The 27,304-nt window shown below is 40.0% G+C and overlaps 1 protein-coding gene across 4 annotated transcripts in view; it reads right to left on the bottom strand.

Moving 5' to 3' along the window:
- tanc1b (tetratricopeptide repeat, ankyrin repeat and coiled-coil containing 1b) overlaps window positions 1-27,304 on the bottom strand; it is a 90,824-nt gene that overhangs the window by 34,556 nt on the left and 28,964 nt on the right. For 3 of the 4 annotated variants that reach the window (XM_058616324.1, XM_058616335.1, XM_058616352.1), the window contains exons 3-7: window positions 25,973-26,179; window positions 15,046-15,150; window positions 5,847-5,980; window positions 2,669-2,858; window positions 140-469 (exon numbers count right to left, since the gene is read on the bottom strand). In XM_058616324.1, coding sequence (XP_058472307.1) covers window positions 140-469; window positions 2,669-2,858; window positions 5,847-5,980; window positions 15,046-15,150; window positions 25,973-26,179 — 966 coding nt within the window. Of the gene's footprint in view, window positions 1-139; window positions 470-2,668; window positions 2,859-5,846; window positions 5,981-15,045; window positions 15,151-15,251; window positions 16,277-25,972; window positions 26,180-27,304 lie in introns of those variants that run through there. The other variant, XM_058616343.1, reaches the window with a different exon arrangement.

Raw genomic sequence — 27,304 nt, 5'->3', positions numbered from 1 at the left:
AGAAATCTTTAGTAAAATGTTTTTCGTATTGCTAAATCAAACCACAGGGTCATTGAGGAAAGGTATACAAATCCATTCCTGTGTCTGCTCTGCACAGAGATCGTCCAGATGTCAAAGCTGAAAGACCAAGATCTCATACCTGCTACAGAGTTTGGCCTTGGCATCATGAGGGAAGAAGATGTCTGTGGCGGGTAATGCACAGGTCCCTCAGGTGAGTGAGATGGAGGATGCAGTGGTCCAGATGCTCCTGCAGATACGTTGGGCTGCTGCTGCTGGTCTGACCGATATGGGGTGTCAGCTGGTGTTGCTGTGGCACTATTGGAGTCTTCTTCGGCCACAGGAGAGCAGGTGTCAGCCCGCACGCTCTGTGCCAGGCCATTGCGTGGGCTGCCTCTCAGGCTGCCATCCTTACTCCACTCCAGGCTTGAGCCACTGCGGTCATCGTTCTCTGAAGAACTAGTGATGGTGGCTGAGAGAAGAAGAAAATGATGGAGGGAATTAGAGTATGTGAGAAGGTAAAGTGTGCTACGAACATGTACCTATCTTTGTTCTGCGATATTGAGCAATTCATCGTCTAACTTTGAATGGCCCCCTGATCTTTGTCATTATCCATTTTCCGCACTGTTCACTTGATGTTTATTATTTTCAGAGATAGCCTCTTATCACTGTGGAAACCAAAGATACACCGGCATGCAATTAGCAGATTTTGTTTCCTGTGCGCAGTCTCCTTGCTTTTCACATTTTCTCAACTTTCGTTTGGCTTAAAAAGAGATTTGAAAAGAACGAAAAAATATGAAAGAACTGGAGTTAAAACTCCCTTTAGTTTTTTTTTTAGTTTAGACAGGTGTTTCAGTTACATGAGAACAAATCCTTTAATCCTTCCCAAGGGCAACGCAGTCTTCTGATGTGATCCCAAAAACCTGAGCAGAGGGACAAAGCTACACAGCGGCAGGCAGCTGGGTACAGACACATCAGTACAGTCAGATAACTGCAAGTGACTTGCCAGCTGTCTGTATGGGCATCACACTGTACTAATCTGCAAAAGTAACATCTTCACGGATATTAATATCATACACATTGTGGACGGTGTGAGTACTGTGCTGTTTACATGGGCAAATATGAAGTTACACACTCAGCATAGCACTAGGAGACCTAACAATGTAGCATATTATCAGCCTATCAAGTTGCTAACTTGTGTTTTTACAATATAAAAGATGGATATTCATGACTAGAAGCCTGGTATGGGCTGTCCCCCAGGAGCCTCCTGCAGAAACTCTTCTGGGAGCTGTTTGTAAATGTTAAGACTTTGCAGTCTATGAAATTCCACAAAAGAGCTTTTGAAATCAGAGCGAGCGTCAAACTTCAAAGAACAGGCAACGTTAATCACTGGCTGAAATCTGACTTGTGGACACAACATAGCTTTGTTCTTCTCCGTGCCTGCAGTCTTATTAAAATAGATTGATAGGATATTTTGACCAGTTGTGATTTGACACAAGCAGAGTCATTTTACAATGGAATGGACTACAAAACCTGTGACCGTTTGCTTTAACCGTGCGTGGCACCCTGTTAGTGCTGCATGCTGAAAGACACTATGTCACAGCTTCTATATATAATCCACAGGGAACTTTTTAACATTTTAAGTAGTTATATCAACTTCATCATCATCAGCTTTCACTGCAGAAAAATCATGCCAGTCAGAAAAAAAGTATGGGGTCATTCTATTACCGTGTGCAATCCTTACTATAATATTAGACAAAAAAGGACAAAATCCTTGCATACTATAGCCAATGGAGGCTGTATGAGTAGAAATGGCAAATGGATTAATACAGACGTCATCTTCCTGTCAGCTTTTGTAAATCCACACATGTCTTACAAGGCTATTACCAGAGAGAAACAGCACAGTGTCAAACTGTGGCAACTGTCACCTCCGTGATCTCTCATACCAGAAAAGCTCCACACGAAACCAATAACTGACACATGGTAAAGGATGAATGCAATCTGACACAATTGCTTTTCAGTCCCAGTGGGTTTTTCAAAATGATCCATGACTGACACTATGCAGGTGGGACTTTTGGTCTAAATTACAAAGCACGCACACAAGTTAACGATTCTCAGGTTACCACTTAAAACACAAAGAGCTTAATGGCAAAAACTCTGTACTGATGGTTGTATTGTGTAGAACAAATGTCATAATTAAAACAAAAATAAGTATTTGTTTTTCATTAACATATTAAAGGATGCAGTGACTGATTAGCTGGCTATAGTAAAATAAGAGCTGCCATTCTCCTTACTAAGCTAATGTTCATTGTGACTGCAGCCAACTTGGTTAATTTATCTTAAGGACTGTTTGGGTTTCAATAGAATTGTGTTGCTTCAAATACAACAGCAGTGCAATAGTAGAATATTTCCAAATATTTTAAGCTTCTAGCTTAAAGGCAAGACAAGGTTTTCTTGGAAACAAATTAAGTTGAGTTGATTGAAAAGGGAAAAAACTTGGCCAAAGCACATTTAAATTAGAAAAACACTGCAATTGGGATGTGTTGTCATGTGCTTTCAGGACCCACTAATAAAAACCATTGCTTTATAGCTCTAATATTGGACAAAAGCTCCATAGGGCACCATTACAGACGTGGGTGCTGCCAGCATAATAGAGTTGATGATTTCTTACCAATGATCCCACTGTCCTTACTCTCAAGTGTGGAGCTGGGGCTGGTGATGGTCCCACAGGGGCTGGAGTGGCTGAGAGGTGGGCGGCTGGTTGTGCTGTTGAGCGTAGAACATGGGCTGTCAGTGCTGGGAGAGGCCGTGCTGCTGGTCAGTGTAGAGCAGGGGCTGATTCCTTGGCTTGTCACTGAGCACTGAGGAGGAGATAGACAGAAAGGCTTCAGGCACAACAACAAAGTGCTCTACTACACCAACACACTTTTTCACCATGTACTAAATAGGACAAAACACTGCATTTGGAAGGCGAACTGGCTGAATTTAAAAGAATAATTTGATCAAAGTTCATTGCTTATTTGACACAGATCATGTGAAAGCAATGTGGAAAAAAGGCACCCCTCACAAATAAACAAGCATTTCACATGTGAGCATGACACGTAAAGTGAAGGGCATGAGCAATGTAAATGGAGCAGGGCTTGGAAATTACACAGTCATGTATCTTGAGGAAAGTAAGCCTTGAGAGAATTTCACATGGGAAGAGCTCTCAACCTTGTCGTGACACAATAGATACCCTTTTTCATGTCATCAAGCCTGTTTGACAACCATAGAGCAAACGGACAACCATAGAAATCTGAATTAAAGCTAGTATGTCCTGTTTTCTTCAACTGTTTTGTGATTCTACACAATGTACTGTAGCTAAGGCAGTGTATTATGGTCCCAGTGTAAGAAAAACATTCAAAAGCCTTCAAATAATTACACAACACAGACAGCGATTATGGCTCAGTTGGTTCTGAACCAATTCCTCCCTCTTACTAACGTTAATTCAACAAACTTTATTTTACAATATATGACAAAAATGTCTATATAGGCTCCCATAATCCATTCTTTACTTGGGAAATAAGAGTTTTTTTTTTCCTTTTAATGAAAACTACCCATTCAGATATAAAATCCCCGCAATTAAAACACAATGTTAGACGCCCGGGGCAATTTCAATAATTATTCTCAACAAACCAACTTTAATGTCAACCTTTTTGCTGCCTGGGGGACTTTCACTCAAACAACAATTGGTACAAGGTTGTGTTTTGCCTCAAACCACAACCAAAACATCACAAACCATTCCTGACATCATACCTGACCTCAAATATCCCTATAATTCCTGGTTTGATCATTCTCTCAAGCGACACTTAAAAATGGTAGTGATTACAGTTTGTTAAACAATCTTAAATTTCATTGTATAGATCTATGTTTTAAAGACCATGACTGAGCCTGAAAATAATGTGAAAATCTAATTAAATATGCAGTCAGTTTGGCCCTGTTTACTGGCTATAATGTTTCAAGGAAATCACTTGAATTAAGATAAATTGAATGAAACAAGATATCATCTTCAATTTTAGATCGTTTCCGGGTTTAAAAGGCTGTTGCATTGATAATCATCAGATTTATTATATTGTGAAATACAACAAATTAAATATTATATTATATATTCTATATATAGTAACAAGCATATAAATACATGGAATTTACAGCATTTTGAAAATTAAAGTGACTTAAAAATGTAACCCTCACTACCTGTCATGTCCTAATTGTGTAAAGAGGAATTTGATCATATTAAACACATTTCATGTTTCGAACACATGTAAATATCCTTCATTTAACATTAAAAAGCCAAAAATATTAATGAGGAAAGGTAATGAAAGGTAATGTATTTTAAGCCTGTAATACAGATCATTAACAGGAGATGTTTTATATTAGAGTGTATTCACTGTGTATTGTCTCCTTTAAAAAAAGAAAACCTTTTACGAGCCAAGAGAAAAAAACAGTGTGCCCCTATATATCCCGATTAAGGCTATATCCGAAGGATATATTGATTTGATTTATATTGTGACATATATTGATATCAAATTAGATAAAAAGGTTTATTGTGATAAGATTCCTTCCCATATCACCCAGCCCTAATTATTAGAGACCCCTTTGCCTATTGTCAAAGATAGACCAAAATTGAACACAATTTTGCAAGCTTTTGCCAATTCTTAGTCAGAATGAGAGGAACCTGGACAAGCCTCTCATTCAACATGTGCCAACTGTTGACATGTCTGTGACGATGACATGCCGAAAGAATACAAAGAGCAGAATGGGAGGGTACTGCATGCTTGGCAGCATCGTTAACAACTTGTGGAATTCTAGTATCAACTATGCAAGATTTCCTATTTCTGAGTCAAATCTGGTTTGTTGAAGTTAGCTTTCACTTGGCAATGTCCAGGCATAGACGGCTGCCTGGAGATTATGCCACTTCTCACGTCAGAGCCAAACAGCTTACTGACATTTAATAATTTACTGTGACGCAGATCTGAAAACAACCCGCTGAGCTGAATACATGTTGTAAAACAACAGCATGCCGGAAAAAGAGAATTGTTGGCAGGTGACAATAACATGCCTTTCCCTCCCCAATCTGAGCTCTGAAATAGTTCCTTCACGCTCAAAAACAAACACAAAGTGAAATCTATTGCACTTCCACACGGCCTGTCTCCTTTGAAAATAAACAATGGCCATGATTTGTCAAATCATTTGTAAACTTCTGTCACATTTTTCCAAGGAATGCCAGTTCAGAGGAGTCCGAACGTGTCTAAGACAAGAGATGAATGAGGGAAGAGCAGTGAGCTGGGCTCTGCTCTGGTCTTCCTACAGCTACAACTAATTAGTTGAGCCAAACAAACTGAGGCTGAGACCTAACATAACTATTTCTGGACCTGGACTCAGACACTCTTGTTACAAACTCAAGAGCCCCTGGAATTGTACTCAAGTTACTGGGAGACCAACACACCACACTGGAGAGCTGGCACTAAAATAAAACCACTTTGAGTGTATTTTAATAAGGTGGCTACTCTCTTTCGAACATTTTCAACATCTCAAACAAAACAGTTTGGTAGTTACCGTTGCTTGTTGTGCCAAAAAGATAATTCCATGGGTTCCCTCCTAAATCCTCATAAAAATATAATGCAAAGGAGTAAAAGAAAAGGATCAAGCTGCAACAAAAAAATCCATTCTTCTGTTGCACTGTAACAACTCCCTCTTGCTCTCATCCTTTCTCTCTCTTCCCTCTATCTCTCTATCAGTGTGTTGCAGCAGTGGCAACAGCTGCTGTTGGAAGAGGGAGGGAGTCGGAGGGGAGGGAGAAAATTAAATACCTTCTTTTCATTCTTGTCGTCCATAGGTATGCGTGCCGTACCCGGGATCCCTTCTCCCAGTAAAAAGCCCAGCCTTGTCATCAGTTCCTGGGTGGCAGGGGAGGAGGAGCTTTGCTGTTTCTCTGCTTGCAGCTCTAGAGAAGAGAGAGAGGGGAGAGAAAGGCTCAGTGTTAGCAGGAAGATTTGCTCTCTCTCTCTTTCTCCACTGGATGGTCCACACATGGGCCACTCTGCCTGCCCTGCCCTCCTCAGCTCTGCCCTCTACAATGCTATCCACTCCCCAGCTGCTGCTAATGTAGTGCAGAAGAGAGAGGGGGGAGCAGGGAAGGGGGGGGAGAGAGAGAGAGAGAGAGAGAGAGAGAGAGAGAGAGAGAGAGAGAGAGAGAGAGGGGGGGAGTAGTAGTGAGGGCTCTGAGTGTGTGTAGGGTTGTTTAGAAAGCAGAGACAAATTTCTTTCTGTGGTTGTGTTGACAAATGATTAGAAACATCATTGTTTGATCATTTTGATCCATCCTCATAATTTGACCTGAACAAGCTGTCGCTTAAGTTTAGCTTTGGGTTTTGGTTATGGACTGCATTATGTCATGGCGTACCCTCACAACTAGTAGAAAGACATGTTTTTGTGCGCTTGTCCTGCAACATCCTGCCTCAAGTGCCAATCTCCGTGCTCTCTGGTTGTTTACAGCTCTCACTCATAGAGCCTGCGAATATCAATGAGTGGACACAGGCTTTTTCAGCACAGCTTGGACTGTCTGCAGTCTTAACTCTCAAGCCTTAATGGTGGTTTAGGCTGTAATTTCAAGGCTGGGGTGCCATCAACAAGGCAGTGCGCTCTCGCAATCTTCAGTCAGATACGGTGCTGAAACTGAAAACCATACCTTATCCATATACTGCATGATACATGAAGGAATGTAAATGTTGATGTAGCAAATTAATCAAGAGAGAAAATCAGACTGACACACATACACAGAGAGAGATTGAGAGGGAGGGAGGGAGAGAGGGAGGGAGGGGGAGAGAGAGAGAGAGAGAGAGAGAGAGAGAGAGAGAGAGAGAGAGAGAGAGAGAGAGAGAGAGAGAGAGAGAGAGAGAGAGAGAGAGAGGGAAGAGTCAAGGTACAAAAGCTCATTATGCAGTTTTCTGTCAGCACCTTTTCCTCCTTTCCTTCATTTTCATCTCTTTCTTCCACGGTTATTAATAATGTTGGCAGTAAATCTGATTAAATACAAACACAAGGCACAGTGCACTGCAAAGCCTTATTGGAGTCAAAATTAAGCCACCAGCCACACACACACATATACTATTTCGGAAGTGCATCACCGTCATATAAAGCAAAAGTATATGACCACTAACACTAACCGAAATCGAAAAATGTCATTCAGAAATGCTATTTGTTGTATAATTTTCAATAAGGACCAATCCGTGCTGTTATGTTGTTATTCCGGTCTTTGACATGCATGATTTCTTCTAGCATCTCAAACTACTCAGAAATATTTCTCCCTAACTACCCAAAAACGAATGCATTTAAATGCAACATTAAATCGCTGTGGACTTCTGCTTCACCAAAGAAAAACTGCTCAGAAGAAAACTGATTAGAGCTCGACACGTGCATTCCAATATATCTTATATATATATATATCTGTCAATTACAATCTATTTGTTAACTGCTAAATTTAAGATGTTTTTATTTAAGAAAAATACTTTTTTCCTTTAAATATAGGTGTCTTAAAATCTGATTATCAATAATCTGACCAGCAGCAACTGTAAAGTGTACGTATGAGTGGCACCATTGTACGAATCAAAACATTCACATAAAGAGGCGTGTTCATAGATATTTAGTACTATATAGTTGAAGTATAAATGTGAAGTGAAGTGATAATGAAACGAGAGGACTGTGACTAATGACCATTTCTTGGTATAATGGCAGATGGCTGAAAGGGAACATAACATGGAGTCACAGTTGTGACGCCACACCTTCCTGCCTGCCTCACACACACACTCATTCAAGTGTCCCTGCTATAACAGGGGTTTAGTGTAAAAACATCATAATGCCACTCAAGCTGACAGTGCTCAACCCCTGCAGTGAAGCCAATACTATGGAGCATGACTAATAAAACAAATCAGACAAGTAATAAGAACAGACTCACCACTACATCAATTGAATTACCCGTTCTTAAAATTCTTGCAAACTAATGTCGTGATTAAAATGCACACAGCAGCTACTTTACGGGAGAAAGAAAGAATAAATCTTGCCAGCAATTCATCACAATCGTCTGACACAAAAGAGAAGTAGCTGTTATGGCGTGGTAAATGTTGGGCATGGACCTATCACATACTTCAGCCAAGAGCAAACTGTGTAAAAGAAGATATTGGTACTGAAAGGAATGTCAGACATGTGCATTCCTCAAAGTTGAGGCTCTGCTGAATATTCATGTTACACTTTTAAGATCCGTGTGCTGGGTTGCTCATTTTCTGATGTAATTATGTTTTTGTGTTGCCGCCGCTGCCTTTCAGCCCATTGCACCACCTCTCAGAAGCAGTCGCCTTTAATTTTGTGAAACTGCAATATTCTTTAGGCCTGAAAGGAAACATAGAAATGATCAAATAGTTCAAGAAGCTTCTTGTTGAATAACCTGATGCTTTTGTCTTTACAGAAAAAATTATTGCATGCGAATGTCATACACCAAGGCTACACTCTCACTACACTTTGTCAATTGACAAAGAGAAGATAGACTGAAGCCAATGTTGTACAGGGAATGTTACCCAGATCATGTGAATGTTACACAAGCTTTATGTGTGTAAGATTTTACTGATTTCATACCGATTATGCATATGGAATATAACTGCGTGTTTGCATGACACCTACACAGGTTGTCACATCTGAGGTGCTAATGGTTCAATACCGTGCTCTTTACCATCATCTTTCTTTTACATTATTGAATAGTATGTTATATAACTGAAATGTATTTCCATAATTAATAAAAAGCTGTTGCATTACCAATGCTGCATGCCCATTCTAGACCAATGACTACAACACATTGCAAGCTTCATCAGCTTTTAGTGGATGGGGCCGATAATGAAATTGGTCCCAGGTCTTTAAAGAGGCACTTTATGTGTCACTTATTTATGACAACAGTTCATTATGAGACACTGACATGTTGTGTTTTTATTATGCTTGCCTGTCAGAGGCCTTGCTTTTAACTCTAGAGAATGGTTTGGATCCATGAAGAACATAAAATATACAGAATCACCCACTGTGACACTTAAGCATGATTATCTCAGATTGTACATGAAATAAATTAAAACAATATGCAACTCGTTGAATTGTATATGTAGTTACTTTGGGTATAAGGAAATGTAGAAAATGATCTGGTTGTGGTGATTATTCACATTCCAGCCAGCCCAACACCTTGTGCTTATTGTTTAAAATAAATCTCTTTAAATTCACCAAGCAGCTCTTTATTACTGGACCCTGACAGCATTTCATCTCTAGTTCGTCCAAGTCATTTAAACCCAACTGCCTCTGAGGACCTATTATTGTTCCTGGACTAGCGCTGAGACTGTACAAAACCATATAACATCAATAAATGAGGTGACAGTGGAGGGTGTATGCTCTGTCAATTACTAATCATTCTGCATACACATGATATGTCCGGGCAATTGTCAGCTCACAGTTAACCAAAGCACCAGTTTCTTTTATGGAAGATCCCCTGATTGTCACTTTTTGCAATTTCACCATCTCCTGACAGCAATGATGGAAACACATTACTACTATAATTTCTCCTTTACATTTAGTCCTGTTTAAACAAACATGTCAATGTAATGTAATGAATGAACTGCTGCTTATGTACTACATACTGAAGGTGCAGAACAGAATTCTGTGAAAAGTTAGTTTTACTTGTCATTATTGTATGTCCTCAAGGATCTTCTTTGAAGCATGGTCAAGGTTTGGGCTTTTTACTTCAGGGATAAGTGTATAGTGCCGAGTTTTTGAAAATTGAACTTGGTGTTGCTATAGTTTATACCTACCATTCAGTTCTGGGCTCAAGGCCATACTGTTAAGTGTTGCAGTGCTCTATGTCTTCCAATAAAGAGAAAAGACAAACGTACAAACAGCACCACTAAAAACAATCGGTAGAGTAAATTCAACCCCTCCCCCCCATGAATCAGATAATTATGATATACTCACACAGAAGCAAACTAAGAATAACAGTTGTGTGTAGTGCAATGACATAGGTTAATGTGGGGATTTAATATCCATCAGACACCAGGCATTTCTGGAAATGGAAATCTATGGTTTAGCGTTGTGAAATGCTACCAGCAAGTGGTTCTCCCGTCTTCAACGATAACCTGACCATGGTCTGAATATAAGACAAACTACAGCCTTCCTTTGCAGTTAGGTCTACCTTTGTTTCATGATGATGGTCACTGGTTCTTTTACCTGACACTGCAGTATCTATCAGACACTATATACACACTTAATCTGTGGGTGTGTGGAAGCACTTTGTTTTCTTCTCCTCAGTCAGCGAAACCTACACCAGTGCACTGGTGATCATGAACAAATAATTCACTACAGCAGAGGTTTGTCTGCGATCATTTGTCACCATGAGTAGCTTGTCCAGCGGGGAATGCTGACAAATTAATTGTTCAACTTTAAAATGTCAGTTCATATCTTGGTCGCAATTTTTCAATGGGCAATGTTTAATGGATTCTTTAAATTTGTGTTCATGTTCTGCCAATCTACATGCATATGATCAAGGCTAGTAAATCCTCCATTAAGAGGTTGATACAAAGCAGTTGCCACATTACCACAAATGACAATAACCATTTTATAGGTTAACATGGACCAATGATGTGCCACTGTAACAGTGAAGTACTATCACAAGCCACCTCTTAAGTCATATCTCTGCAATGGACTAATCCTTAAATAGGGAGCTAATTCAAAACTATGGTTAGTACATGCTAGATTAGTTACATTACCTCAAAAAGCCAAAATGTGCCACTAATAATTAATTTAAATATATTTTTTGCAGGGAAACTGGAAGGCAGCACAATTCATTCTATTCCACAGCAATAAAACCATGTACATGAAAATCTAAAAACATTTTTTTTTTATGTAATACATCATTTTACACACTAGAAGATACATTTTTTGACAAATTAAAGTTGGCCATTTCAGCAGTTCTGCACAAGGTTTGTGGACCGTAGCAAAATTAAATAGTCCTTAGCAGACCTGATGAGAAAAGCCCTTTTCACTGACATACAGTCCTAATTATGCACATAAAAACTACTGTTGAGTGGACAGTTAAACTGCTTAAGTGTCCGTAGATCGCCTCCATGTAAAAGATTTCATCAGATTGCTCAGAAAGACAATGAATTTAGTCACTCAGTTCAACCATTCTTGTCTTTAATAACTTTCGTTAAATTATGTTCCCATCTGTATGGACTTGACCTCAGTCCATACAAAAAGGTAAAATTTAAAAGTTTATGTTTAAGACTTCATAACTATTTCTGATTCCTGCTGCATGCTTGATCAAACTGTGGCAGAGGGGGCCAGACTATGTCAGCTCTGTCATTACTCAAGGTAAAATCATTGCACTTATCTAGATGGAAGGCAGTTATTATTTAAAAATGCCTGACTGATGTAAATTTGCATCTGTGCTCTATACACAACATCTGATAAGTCCAACCCTAACCTGGAGATAGAGAAAAGCTATGAATGGAACCACTTTGGTATTCCAGTAACTGTACAGCGAATTCAAGGCAGAAACAAAACAACATTATTATCTACCGCCTAAGGAAGTTTATGAGCAGGTGTGAAATAGCAGCCATGCGGTGCAGAGATAGAGAAATGAAGACAGAGGGAGGAGTAGAAGAAGGATGGAGTGAAGGCGGAGTATACCGTGAACAGACTGGCTTCACAGAGCTGTCTTGGCTCTCTCCCTGCTGAGAAAACAATCCAGCCGGTGCTCATTAGCAGCTGGAGTTTCATTACCACAACAGTGGAGGCTGTTTAATGAACCCTCAATGAGAACATGTATCCTGCTTCACCATTTAAGCTCAGAGGTACTAGGTGACGTGCTCCCCTGAAGCATGTTGAGTGCCTATTGCACATTCCAATGTTAGAACCACAAAACTCCTCTGCTGTGAGTGCAGATGGAGTGTCCAACGAGACATCACAGCATACCGAGGTGAGACAGAATCCTCAATACAGAAGGAAAGTTAAAGTAAAATGAGGTTTGGTGAGGATGGCACAGTGATAAATGTCATAGTTTGACTGACATCTCAGCTTGACCGCACTATAGTGGATTTTATTTTTTATCTCGCTGTAACACAACTGGCATTTCATTAACCAAATGGCTAAGAGAACTTGAGTGTCCATATGCGTTGACGCAGGGACACAGTCATTGCGCCATAAGGACCCTCTGGAGATGAGCAGCACAGATTAATGAAGCCTCAACATTAAGTAAAGAAGAAGAGGGAGAATAAATAAACTTAAATTGACTGTCCAGCTGTTGATTAAAATACAAAAATACATCACAGCGTGCTGCCACAAACTTATTGCTTTTCCTCATGGAAGATAGTGAATGGTGACTGCCAAGATACCATCGTTCTATGAACTGGTAACAATCAACCTTGATTACACAATTGGTCTTGAGTCCTCTTTAGTCATGCATCTTCCCCCCACTCTGTGTCATTTTCTCAATCTGGTGTCATTCAAAGACAGTATAAATAATTCGACAGTATCTGAATTATCTTATGAACAGCCATTTCAAAGTGTGTAAATAAAGGTTTCCAGAGGTGTCATGGTGTCCAACGTTTGCACAATTATTCTCTGCATGCAGCCTGTCAGGATTCCAGCTGTGATTGTTGGATTGTGCATTATATTCACCCAGTTCACACATGGCCACATGCATTATACACATACTTGGGGACAACGTGAGGTTGCTCCTATTACATTCTGCTGCCATGGCAGGCGCTGTACTGTCTTAAAACAAATAACACAATGGCTAAGATAACGTGGTTAAGAAATAAGTAACAGGCACTGTACGGGAACAGACTGCCTGTGGTCACGTTTACCACAACCAGATGTTTTCAGTGTTGTAAATATACAGTATACTTACTGTATATACGATGAATAGTTCTGGTATTAACAAGATAATGAGTATATAAGGAAACAAGCACTGAGGTTGTAGCTTGTGTCTAACTGGAGTAGAACCATGCAGTTGGGTGGGTAGAAGGGTGAGGGTTAATTGTGGGAAAGAACAGGACATGAGGTTCAGTTTTGATTGACAGAAACAACCGTGAGACCACAGCTGAAGCAATTTTGACAAAGAGACTGTTGACTGCCTGTTGCAAACACACTCACTGCATGCATAAAAATGCATTTACACACATGCACAAGAAACCCTACACTCTACTTTTCCAACAACAAATATTGTCGCAAAGTTCTCGTGCTAGAACAAAAAAAATGCAACAGGTTTTCCTCAAGTCAGTTTTCTCCCAAACTTTATCAACATTCCATGCTGACACTGACCTTGATACAAAAGCTGCAATGTCAAACGAGGATCGTCTCTCATCTCTCAGCAGTTAGCAAAATAAAAGCAGGCATTGTTTATCCTCTCTGAAAGAGGGGAGAACAACAGACTGAACGCTGCCCTGTTCAGTGACACAATAATATCGCATAGGTCATTGTCACATGCAATGCGTCAAGACATTTTTACAAATGATTCCACTCAATAACAGGTCTCTGTCAAAATAAGACAAGGCACCATATTAAATATGTTTGAATTATGTTTGAATTTTTCCTATTAAAGTGAAAATGAGGCATTGTAAGTAGAAATGTCTTTCAGCTGTGCGTGGGGGCTCACCCCACCGACTACAGCTGAGCTATTACAATTAGCCATCATTAGTGTAGAATTTATGCAGCACCTAATTGTACATAATTAGCTGAGCAAGTTACCTCACTTTGAATTCTCAGCAGTAAACACGCTTTACCTGCTAAGCATTGCTGTGAGTAAGTTACTCCTTACATTTATTGTATAACTGTAGACAGTTATTAAAGATACAAATGGCCCCAAATTAAATAGCTAACTAGCCTTAAAACAAATCCAGTAGGAAGTTGAATTAATATATAAGAACATGAACAACTCCCTATCAGAGAGTAGAATCAGACTGAAATGTATTGATCTTCTGGAGCTGTATATGAGCCATGAAATGTTGGGCTCAATACTACAGACTGTCATTTCTTGTTTGACATAAACTGACCAGATCTGCAACTGTCTTCTCCATCATTGGAAGAAAACTAATTAAATAACGTAACGTGATTTTTACTTATTCACCTGAGGAATAATTGATTGGTGGTGAGAGGATGTTGCAGATTAGACATTAGCACAAAATGCAAGAGAGACAGGTGTGTCAAAACATTTTTATGTGAGCGCAACTCATTATACTAGCTCACTAACAGAGCCAGTGCACCAGCTGTCATGAGATAACATTCATCTGGTGTGCACTATCTGCTGGAAGCCCTCTCTAAGCCCAAACCCTGCTCTTCGCAAACAGTGTCAGACACACCCTCGTGCCTTAGTGCATAACATCAACAGTGAGACTGAAGTCTCTCTGTGCTGCCTTTTCCTCAAAACACAACCACAATTCAGCCTATGGCAGGAATTTGAGCCATCGCACAAACACACAATTCCCAGAACAAGAGAAAATGGGCAGCAATACACGATATATTTAAGTCATAAGTCACAGACATGTGGAAACACACAATCACACATACCCATGCAACGCTACTTAAGATCTTGTCCTCATTATATTCACATGCAACAAATCTAGAGTGCCGTTTATCCGCACACAGTGAAAAAAATGACTCTTCCGTAATTTAAACACACACTTATGAATACACAAATAAATACAACACCAGAGTTTCTTTGTATATGGGTCAAGGGACACTGCTCAAATTCACTGGTACTTAAATGGTCCACTCATGCAAGCCTTAAATTAGAGAAAATTATAGCATGGATACGTTTCTATAACATATACGACAAACAGGAAAACAGGTCACCAATGAAGGCACAGTTGTGAACTCCAGCAGCCATTTTTTCACTTTTGAGCCAGTTTGTAATTCTAGCTTCTTTCCATTGTCTAGCAAAAACACAAACAAATACTAAAAAAAAATCTAAGTAAAAGGGAAACTCACCATTGTGTGAAGACTCCTTGTTATCAGCCACCTTCCTCAGAGCTGACACAATGGCATCAGAAGGAACGCGCGGACTCTCCACATACTTGGGTTTCCTGCTTGGACCTGCCAGCATGAATCGATGCAGGGGGAATGAGAGAGATAGAGAGTGTCAGACAGTCCAGCAGGAAGGAAAAGAAATGCAAAAGACAAGAGAATTAGAGAACCAGAGAGAGCGTCAGAGTTCTTGCTGGATTAACATGTTCCAGATGGGACTGGAGATGAGAGGCGGTGGTGTCTTCATTGGACGCACTCTGTAGCTCACATAAAACTCACACACAAACATCAAAAAACACACGCACACACTTTCTCAGACAGCTCCCTGCGCTGATAGCAGCGCTGGTCTGTCTGTCCGACAACTGAAAATACTGTCTGCATAGGTAGAGACTCCCAGTTAAACACTGCTAGCCAGCTCTGGGAATGTAAGCTACAGCAGGAAACCACAACAATTAGCCTCTTAGTGAACTTTAAAAAACCCTGTGCTCAAATGCACACAAGTACTAGTGGAGATCAGCAAAACAGACAGTTATTCTGCGTGTTTATCTGAAAGCAGTGCCATGAAACATACCCACCTATTGGTGCAAGGTAATGCATGGATAGATTAAGGTCCAGGCATCCCAGTGCGAGTCAGATGATGTATCTAGGGCAGTGTTACTGATCACTAAAGACCGTCTTTGTCTTTAGAGAGGAGTTGAGGTTAGCTGCATGCTCTGTTCCCTCTGCTCACACCATGACAGAATTAGAAAATGCCACAGCTTCACAGAAATACTTGCTCACTGCGCTGATCTTTACAATAAATCACCAACATAGTAATCCCACTAGAGACACAGCCCCTTTTGCATAATTTCCATGTTTAAGTGTGAAACAAGATTTCCTCCATCCTATAAAAACTGTCCTTTAATCTTCCCCAAAGAGACACAAAAATAAGGTTGTTTATTTGAGTGATGGCTAAAGCCTACTTTTTCCCCTTAGAGCAGCAATATAATTGTTTACACTTGCTGGAGATCCAGCTAGGACAGTAGACTAAATACTAAGCCATGGAACAAACACCTCCCAAAGAACTAGCTGTGCACTTTTAAAGTCCTCTACTTCTAGCCCTGAGTTTCCTGTGTAGAAAGGAAATACATTCCAGACTCCACACTCAAGGATGAAACTAAAGATGCAAAAAATAATGTGGAAAAATAGCTGACTTCATTTGGATCCATAAATCCATAGTAAAAAGCAACAGAGTGCCTCCTTTTGCAAACCTCCTCCACGCTGCTCCAGCCTTGATCTACTGTAACCCAATCCAATCCTCCGCCTCCTCCAGACTTCTGTTATCAGATGACTGCGTATGTAACCCCAGTCATAACATGTAGACTGGATGGGAGAGCAGAGATAGCCATTCCCAATTACCACATGCAATATCAGTCACTCTGACCTCAAACTAAACATTTCCTCTGAATCAGATTTAACAATTTCTGAAACCACAAATGCGATCTTAGCCAGAGATAATTGGGTTATTGTGTGTGTGTGCGTGTGTGCATGTGTGTGGTGGAGTTGGGGGGTGGAAGTGAGAGGAAAGGTCCTGGAAGTGACACTGCAATAAACCATGCATGGGAGATGAAGTCAGCTTGATGCACAGTGCCATCTATGGATATGCAACTTGAAATGCATAGCCAGGAACCTTTTTTTTTTTTTTTTTTTTAATGCTTGGAAATGTTTTCTGCATCTTCAAATACTGTGTTATATTGCTCGTTAGCAAGATTCAAGACATGATGCCAGTCAAAGCCAATAGCAATGGTCTGTCTGGGACACTGAAAACAGTAGTTGTTCAAAACCAATATATTCTATCACATGTTATGTACCGTTCAATTTTTGTAGTGGAGGGGAGTGATTTCAGAGAAACACCTACAGTACATAAGCAATCCAAGTCAGCCTGTTATATGGCAGAGGAAGTCTGTCCTGAAAACCTCCATTCAGTAGTGGACGGTCAGGCACAGTCTATTACCCAGGGGTCACACGGCTCCAATTAAAGAGGGACTACAGGGACACAGAGGGCTGTGTGTGAGACACACTTAGTTCAGGTTAATGTCTTGGACCAAAAGCAGACCAGCTAATGTGTTCTGTTGAATGTATTTCATCTAAAAACAACAACGGGCATGGTTTGAGTAATCTGAACCATATGCTTGAGTTCAGCATCAGTTTGCAAAAAATGCCAGGAGGAACACAGGATCCACACATGAAATAACAAACACGTGGCCAATGGACAGCTATCATGGGTATTTTAGGCCACATCTAAGTGTTGATAAAGCAGGAAAGAGGCAAAAAGGTATCCATGCAGGACTGTGATTTGAAGCATCAGACAAAACACAGAGGGTTTTTTTCCCCATCAGAAAACTCATCTCAAAATCTAACAGGGTGTTATTATGGCTCAGCCTGTGCCAATGGAGACACTGACAAATAAGCTATTGCAGTCTATAACAAGCATGAAAAGGTCACGGATGTGGAAGTGTCAGACAAATGACCCTTGAAGGATGATGAGAGAGAGAAAGAGAAATCTGATGTGCTCTAATTCGCACTGCAGAGTGTGGATGCGGAACCTCAATGAACTCTATTCACATGCAGGTTAATTAAAACAAGAGGTGACAATAATCGATGCAGAGCAATCATCACAGACGTTGAGTATCAAAATTCTGTCAGGGATGATTGGAAATGATAACAAGAGGGAAGTATGCGAGGATCTTCTGGATAGAGGTATTACCCAGCTATAACCAAACGTGAAAGAAAAACAACAACCAATATAGGACTGTTTAGTTCGGAAATGTCTCGTCTCGACAGAATGGGTTTGTGGGTATTTCACAAATACCAACAGAGAACTTTTAAGTCATTGAGAAAGTAAAAGGTTTTTTTTCTGTGAAACATGCATCCACAATGTCTCAATGAGTACAATACACCCTACATGCTGACTGGAGCTAATGCAAATATGTATCTATATGAACACATGTTAAATGAATGGAAAGAATAGCAAACAAACAACGTACAGAGGTCGACATATTACAGAAGAACATAACACAAAGAACAATACACAAAGAGAAAGTAAATCTCAAGAGTAAAGGCAGGAGAACTCTCTACTCACCGGTATTCACCGATAGACATAAGAATCCATGACTAGTGAGCTATCAATCAGCAGGCACAAGCACATATCTAACAACGGAATAACTGTGACCAACAACATGCTATGACCATTAACTTCTAATGAAAGAGACGACTGTTCATGGCTATGGAGTGATCAAGGAGTTTTCCCAGCATTTTTCATGATGGACTTTTGACACTCTTCACATTTCAAATTATCAATGAGACAGTGTGTCCTCTTTGTGCTGCAAAGGGGAATGAAAGCTGTCCCACAACAGCCCTCTTTATGTTCCAAAATGTCATTCTTCAATTCAAAAGTGACCTGGAATTACAGCCTCACGGTTGCTGTTGGTCAGTCAGCTAAAGTTTACGTCCATGTCTGTCCACACTCACATAATGTACTGTATGTAGTAAAAGAAAGTGAAGGTATTTAACTTAACTTTGCTCAGCTTTGTTGTTCTTGTCTATTTCCTTGTATGTGTTCATATGCTTGGCCAACAACGCTGATTCTGATACAGCACAAAGTTGTTCACATGACAGAGGCAAATCTAAAATAAAAATATATACAGTCACCACTTCAAGGCAGTGATGTAGTACTCGAGTCCGGTCTCGAGACCGATTTCTGCTTTTTCGGACTCGTCTCGAACTCGTTCCTTCAAAGACTCGGTCTTGACTCAGACTCGGACCACAGTGGGAGGAGAAGGACTCGTATTTTCAGACCAAGTCCTCGAGACCACCGCATTTTTTTATGTTCATGTTATGTCCTAACTATGATTAAAAAAGTCAGGGTGGGCTTAACATGTTGATGACAGAGCAGCACTGTTGAAGCAGTTTATAAAAATAGGCAGAAGATGATGCATGTGGTAGGGATTTTTTTAATGATAGTAAAAGCATAGTCCATATTAAGACGTTAAGACTGCTCCTCTAAACAATTCCCAATCTAGCTTAGTCTGTAGGCCTAACTGTTGATTATTAACTGGAGTGATACTAAATCATGAATATGAAAACTGACATGTTTTTATGGTCTTGGTCTCGACTCGGTCTCGACTCCTAAAGGACTCGGTCTCGACTCGGACTTGCTTCCTCAAAGACTTGGTCTTGACTCGGACTCGACTGTATTTGAAAACCAACAGACTTGGTCTCGACTCGGACTCGGCATAGGCGGTCTCGTCCCCATCACTGCTTCAAGGTGTGTATTTAATATCAGTGTTATCAATTCAGTTAACCTTTGTCACTCAGAAGCAGTGGGGTTGATTGTGACGGACAAAAAAAACGAAAAATGTATTTGTAGAACATAAATCCACCATTTTTCTTTACAATAAGACATTTTGTGAGTCATAATTCTGAAGGTAATTGTAAAATTTTAAATAATTGCCTTCAGACTCTCATGAGTTATGAGTCACGTTCGTGGGAAAGGGACAGGCAAACCGACAACCCCAAAGCATAATGCTTCTGGCCATGACAATATAAATAATTAATTTAAGAAAAAAGATAAATGAGGTTGGTGCTGCAAAACAAACCAGTGTATTACTTTTCTGTACTGCCCATGGAGAGCATAATGGTACATGATACTTGGAGGTATACTACATGCATTTAATATTTCAAACATTATACGTAGCTGTAAAAAGCTGGAGTTGACAAAGAGTAAAACTGTGGTTCATTATGAAGTTAGGATATGAATGCTGATTTACATTTTATTCCATTTTCACAGCCCAACACAATATTTCCATTATCCTCTCTGGTTACTGCAGTTTCTATATACAATGACAGACTTATGCTGTTTCACAAACTGGTATGAATTATGGTTTTATGTTCGAGTCTCACATTGTGATGTAAATGACAAGCAATGTCAAGTAAGCCATTTAAAAAATGTAAGCATTCAAAACCCAGTACTGGAAAAGTATGCTAGATTTGTTAAGAGTCTGTTGACTTGCTGAAGAGGCTGTCGGTTTAATAATAGTTCTGCTCTCTGATGCAGTAGGTGAATTGGGATCACAGTGGAGGTGAAATGGGGGGTACTCAATTCGATAAGGAGTCAAAGCCAAAGCGTAGTGAAGTGAAGAACTGGATAGTACTTTTTACTGGGTGCCCATCAGAGGAACCTTTCAAGGAGCCCAAGCAGCAGCACAAGGTCTTTTACAGCTCAGCTCTCAGAAAGGCATTAATATTCCCCTGGGGCTGTCTGGTTGCTGTCAGAACCCCAGAGGTGACTTCAGGAGAGTTCACCTCAAAGAATCTACAACTGCCTTTGAAGTGACTTTCTATCCTTTTCCGTACTGTGGAAAAAGATGAAGAACGTTTCTTTACATGAAACTAATTATTGTTAATCTGACTAAAACTAGACTCCTAAAATACATGCAAGTCTGACGGAAGTGTGCAAAATCTGATTTCTCAATTAGAAGTAGATATTTTTAAGTTCATGGTTAGTAGGAGGACTCTGAATGGTGCTTGACATGGTAACAACGAGCTAAAACCGGAAGACTGGAAGCGGATTCCCTGCTCTAGTGCTTGTATACTGGGACAAGGGCAGTAGTACTCCTAACTGTAAACACACTGACTGTGCTAACATTATTATCACAAAGGTGTTCAGTACGTGCTGTACAGAGCGGTTGAGGACGTTCAGGACAAATATACGTGCGTGCCATACGATGTACAGAAAATGTACCGAACCGTGACTTTTGTGTACCCCTGACGCTTAACAACACAAAAAATAATGACAATGTCTTGTTTTAATTGGCCGGCTGCGATAATATCACCCATAACTATTAGCAACCTCTATTCGAAACAATCAAAATAATAACCAAAACACAAAGACTGTACAGTGACTTAGACAGTTTGACATTACCTATGTACTGTATTCAGTACTACTCAACGTAAATAGCAGAGTGGCTGCATCAAAACTGGGGAACAGAGGAGATAAGCAACAAGAGGTCATATATCATCTGGCCACTGTCTGTGAAAGTAGTCACCTAATCAGCTTAAACAACGAGAGAGAGCGAGAGAGAGAGATGGAGTGAGTGAGATCTTGGAAACAGAAAGCTGTGGGCTCCTAAGTCAATGTTCTTGTGTGCAGAATCGATGCAGAGCAGTGTCTATGCTGCTCCGTTATTCCTCCACCAAATTGCTAAAGTAAATTAAATAACAATTACATGTACAGAAATTACTGCACCACAGAAAAGAGAGAAACATTAGAGAAGATGATACAGTATATACAACTACTGAAGGCAGAGAGAGAGTGAGCTTTGTTGCAATCTGTGCTGGTCGTTCCATAGAAGGCTCATGACAAAAAGGATAACTGTGCTCAGTGGTGATGAGCTTCAGACGTGCCTGGTTGGTCCATTAGTAAATCAGTTTCTCTGAAACACTTAAAGGTTAGACTCCAACTAAAAGCAGAAACACTCAATCATCATTTTAAGACACACACAATATCCAGACAGCACATCCTGTGGCCTAATTCCATGCACATCAATTAAAATGATCTAATGACACGAATACTAAACTGTGATATTTTGTACCTGCAAAATGATGCAGGGATAATATTTCAAGGATGCAGCGTGCTTCAGTAGAGATGCCTTATTTGAATAGTAACAGTGTTACATTGGGCTCATTTACATAATGCAGTTGTAGGACTACTAATGTTTTTTTTTATCTCACATCAGCACAGTAACCTACTGCAGCCAGTGGAGGTCACTGTGGAGATACCCTGGTGACTGTGGGAGTCATTACGTTCCATCAGCTGTAATGGCTTAAAGAGAGCTGGAAACCACAATTACTGTGTCATCAACTTTACTCTACCCACTTCAAATTGAAAGCCCTCAAGTTTATACCTGATCTTTGACCTGCGATGGTTTAATGCAAAAAGGATCCATTCAGGCAACATTCTTGCAGGAAAATATCCGCCACTGGGCCATTAGAGGTCCTGTAAACTATTAGGACTATAAACTCTAGGTGCTGCTCAACACATGTCAGGGTGCTGTGTTTCATGGTTAAGCTCTGGGCTTAGCTGATCAAAGCCGCGGCACTCAACACCACCAGGGCTTTGTGGCTCAGGCATCCGTCACACTCCTAATTAACGGAGTGTTTCTCTGTTGTCCCTTGTGAAGTTTTTCAAGAAAAGAACAACCACTACGCTGGGGCCGTCCAAACTGTGATAGATTATCCAATGTGTCAGGAAATGAAGCTTAGCCACAGAATGCTTTTTGAATCTGTGAAACCGCTTCCCCTCAAACATATCAGTGGCGGCTGTATGGGGAGTCTGACGTGAGTAAATAAGTCAAGTTGCAAACAGGATGAAAGAGCTTTTAGAAAATGTTCCTAACATGATTTTACTGAAAAAGACGTGATTCATATATGAACGAAAGAGTAAATAGTAAGTTAATGTAGACATTATTCTTATGATCTGCTATCTACCCCCAAACAAATCCTTTTACTGAATCAGCTCATTTCTGATGTTATAATCACTGCGCAGTCACCCATGAAAACCATGTACTTCTGAAATATCACCAAATAAATAGAAAGGTGTTCCAATGACAACAACTGCCTACATAGCAAAGCAATCTAAAAGAGGAAAAAAAATCATCATTTTCATCAGTGTGTTTCAGAGACGGTGAGATTGCCTCCAATTATCCGTCATGTATGACGCATGTGTGCCTGTCAATGCTCGTCTGGTGGAAGAGACTCCGTAAAGAGAGCCGCGACCTGGGGGATCAAACGCAACAGTGAACTTGTTTCCTAGTTATCCTATCATCCTAAAATCAACTGAATTATCTGAGAATGACATCACCACAAAGCTAAAAACATCTGGTTTCACAGCTCATAAAGAAGTTGATGTTTTTGTAGATAAATGGATTTCAAAAAAACAGAAATATGCAAGAAGCTAAGATAACTAACAACAACAAGTAAACCGTGACACTTTTTCCTGATGTGCATAGGTTTTCATGAATAGAGGTGGAAAAATAGACATCACACATACTTGCTTGCCTCAATTCTGTTGAGGTAAATTTTCTGTTTAACTTTCTAAAAGCCTACATTGCACATCAGCTGCAGGACTCTTTGGATTTACCTCTGAATCTATGCTGATCTCATATCTCTGATATATGACTGTCAGAAATCCATTGCGGTGATGAAGAATTTTAAGTGAGACCATTATTTGAAAAAAATGGAAGTCACCAAAAGAAATTCAAACCATTAGTGCACTTTTTATATTTTACAATTGATGTGGTTTTTGCCTACATTTTGGCGAATTGCTTGCAGGTTTGCTTCTGATATCTTTGCTCACTCCATGTCACCATACATTTCCACAACATGTTTCCTGTGTTGAAAAGATTGTGGTCGCCACATCTGTGGTGCATGACCGCAACCATCTGTGGGCAAATCTTCACTGACTAGGAACACCTTTCAAGCCCTGCTAATTAGGAGCAGGGGTCATAACAACTTTAAACATTGACTCACAACACGTTTTTCTTTATCTGAGAATGAGAGCAAATTGGTGACATCATAATACTGCTGTGCTTAAGAATAAAAGTGTTGTATATAATGGTTCAGGTTTGAAAAAAAAAAAAAAGTATGTGAGCATCGCTGAACTACTAGGATAATCATTATGCCATCATGCATGACTGTGTTACAATGGTAGCATGAACTCCAGATTTCAACAAAGGTGAAACATGTAGTACCTTTACAGGAAATTAGAAAAACTTTTAAGTATTGTGAAATTGTACTAAATTAAATTAAATCTCAAAGGTCATACTAACACCCCAGCAAGTCCAAGTACTACTGCATAAACACCTTAAAGGAATACTTCACCAATTTTCATTTATCTTTGTATTACTAGAATAGGGGTAGTGTTTCTTAAAAATTTTGCTTCACAACCTCAACCTCAGTGGAAACTGAGGTTGGGAAACACAATTTTACAAAGCTAAATACAAATCAGTGAAGTATGTGCCTTGTCTTCCCACCCGGTGGCTTATAATATAATAAAGAAAATGACAAAAACATGGCAAAATTGAGGAGGTACATTTTTGGACTGACAATGGGACTGATTTTATGCACTGCCAGCTTAAAGAATTGGATGTCTTTAAGTTTATGAATATGAAGATGGGCTTTGTATGCAACCAACTAGCTGCAAGCTAAACCAGAACCACCAATTATAACGAGCTGAAAGGGGACATATCGCCGCTAATGTAAAGGCGGTGGACACACTTCATTCAATAAAATGATTCGCCATTAATGCGTGAAAACTGGGACAAGGGCAGTTGTTAACCGGAACTGTGCATGGAAATGAGTGTTAAATATAACTGCTTGCTGATCATTCGGTTTATAACAGAACATTTATATCATGGTTAGAGGTCACAGGGGTCATCTCAGCACTATTCATTTTTACTGGAGGGAAACGCAGCGCTGAGCCTTAAATTGAGTCTAACACACTGTAGTCTCTATGGCTCAGCAAGACCGGGAAAGAGAAAACGCAGCATGAACCATGATGTTTTCGTCGCAGAGCTGAGACATTTCCTGCTGTATGTGTTTATTAACTCGAGGTGTGAACTCTCCCCCTGCGGGTTTTCACAGTTACCTCTGAGGACAGTGGAGGAGAGGCTCCAGACCCTCCCCCCCAACCTTCACTACCAGGTTGTCCTCCATTGTATCCTATCTTGTCAGTCCTTTTTTTCCTCTTTTCTTTTTCCACATCCTCCGAGCATGCCACAAGGGAATATACCTTTAATAAGTGTTCCCCTTCTTGTGTCCCAAAGGCCCTTTTCACCTTCACAAACCAAACCACTTCCCTCTCTTCATCTCTCTGTCTCTCTCCATCTCACCGTTCACATCAGTAAATGCACATTTCATAGGCACCCTCTTTGGAAGATTTAAAACAGTCATTGCAATCACAGCATCACCAAATGTGTTGAATGGATTTTACTTAGATGGATGCTGGGCAAATTAAAATCCACTTAGCTAATATGCACTGCACTGCAAGTATACTTGCTATTATATATCAATTTCATTTAACATTTGCATAATGCACTGCATTACAATTTCAGGCTTACAAATCAAACATTATGAGCTGCAGTTAGACCATATCCGTCCGTTAATTGAAGTGAAATAACAAAGTAAATCTAATTCTTTAAACTGTGGAATAAAGACTTTTTTTTTAACAAGAGATGTGAACGTGAACGACAAGTCTGTGCAAGGATCAAACCATCCCATCCCCCTCCTACCAACCCATCTTTAAACAAAACAGATCAAAGCTGCAACTACTCTAAACAAAAGGTAGATAGCCCACAGATGAGTGCCACATGTGAGTGGGGCCACAATGGCCACTTTAAGGATTTCTCTTCTCTGTGCCAAGTCTTCAGGATACAAAGGCTCAGGTCGAACTCTACAGCTGCTGACAAGGAAGCCCAGGAAGACTTACAATGAGATCTAGTGTAAACACTCGCCCATTACAAGCCACTAAAGTGTAAACACACGGCGCAGTGGTAGAGTACTTAAATCTAACACAAGGTGATCAAATAAGAGAAGAAAGTGACAAACACAAATCTCTGTAAGCAGACTGAGCTCACAGGTGGGATCCAGAATGATTCAGCTACCATTACTACTTTATCCCCCTGTATTAAGAATAGTTTGACATGTTTCAAAGACTGACGAGAATTGTCATCCCTGCACAACCCTGAACATAAGCAGGGAGTCATCACTTTTACAGTGAACTCATGGCCAAAAATTAAATGCACAATAATGGGCAAAATAATGAAAATAAACCACATTTGGCTGGGTATTGTACCTGGGGATTTCTTGCTGGGGCGTAAGGGCATCATGTAGGACTGTCGTGGCAGGAGCGGTGATGATGGAAGAGACATTGACACTCCCTTAGCAAGACTTAGCCTGAACACATCATCCTGTATGTTTGGGTGACTGCTGCCAGGCCCCTGGGGCTGCACATTTCCCTCAAGTGGAAATCTTCTTTGGGCACTGTGACAGTGAACATCACCTGTCGAGGAGAATCACAAAATTATTATGACAGAGGATACAAACAGCGTTGGCATGATCACATGTACTTTTAAAGTTTCAGAAAGTGAAGCTCATGGGACTGTTAAACCTTTCTTCTAACATCAAAGGGCTATTGTAGCACAACATTGTTAAAACTCTGCAAATTATTTAACAAAGCAATGTGTTATGTGATCATACGGCACACTAATCAGCAAGGTTTGCACAATGCAGACCCAGTGTTTGGAATAAGATTGCACTTCTAGGGCAGAAATTACCAGAGTTGAGTTCTGCATGTTAGAGCAAGAGATAGCTCTACAAGGAAGTAACTGCACAAAGCCTAGCATTAAAAATCTTTTATATTATTATTATGAGATTATTTTCACTTCATGACAAAACTGGCTGCACAATCAAACTCAGGTATAACACTTAGGGGCGGATGTACGAATGTGTTTGTGCTAATTTCAGACATTAAACCATTGTAATATGTGCCTGAAAAAAGCAGACAGGAAAACTGCACTTTTCCTGCTCACATGGGTGAATTCATTGGAGGGAAGACGGGGAAGTGCGGGTGTGTTACGAAAGTGCACATCTATTTAATGGCAAACTTCCTGGCCTCTTAAAACAGGTGTAATCCAGGTGTACATTTGATTACAAAAACAAGCCTTATGTTTAATCTAAAGATGATCAGACTAACCTTGAAGCTGACCAAACTGGAACAACATACACAATGATTATACTTGATAACATCCTGAGCCTGAAGGCCAGGAATTTAAAAACCAGACAAAACCTTGGAAATGATTTATTTTGCTGCACAAAGCAACTTGGCGCCAAGTATGTTGCTGATGAGTATGTATTATATTTTCAATAATTGGGTAAAAACAGAAATCCCCCCCAAAAGTGTCAGCTTTTCAGAAAGCATAATTACACATGCAACACAGTTTCATGAAATTTTCAACACTCATTCAGTGTCATTTTTTTTTTTTTGTTATTCAACCTCCTAATACATGCAGGTGCCACAGGCTTGTTGACTAATCAGCTTACACTACGGGGATAATGGATTTCAGCATTCAGTTCAATGCCTTCTTACTGACATTTCCTGTGAATGAATCAAAAAAGGAAAACGAAA

The sequence above is a fragment of the Solea solea genome, chromosome 2 (assembly GCF_958295425.1).
Source record: "Solea solea chromosome 2, fSolSol10.1, whole genome shotgun sequence".
NCBI classification, from domain to species: Eukaryota; Metazoa; Chordata; class Actinopteri; order Pleuronectiformes; family Soleidae; genus Solea; species Solea solea.
This window is presented reverse-complemented; position numbering and strand designations above follow the sequence as displayed.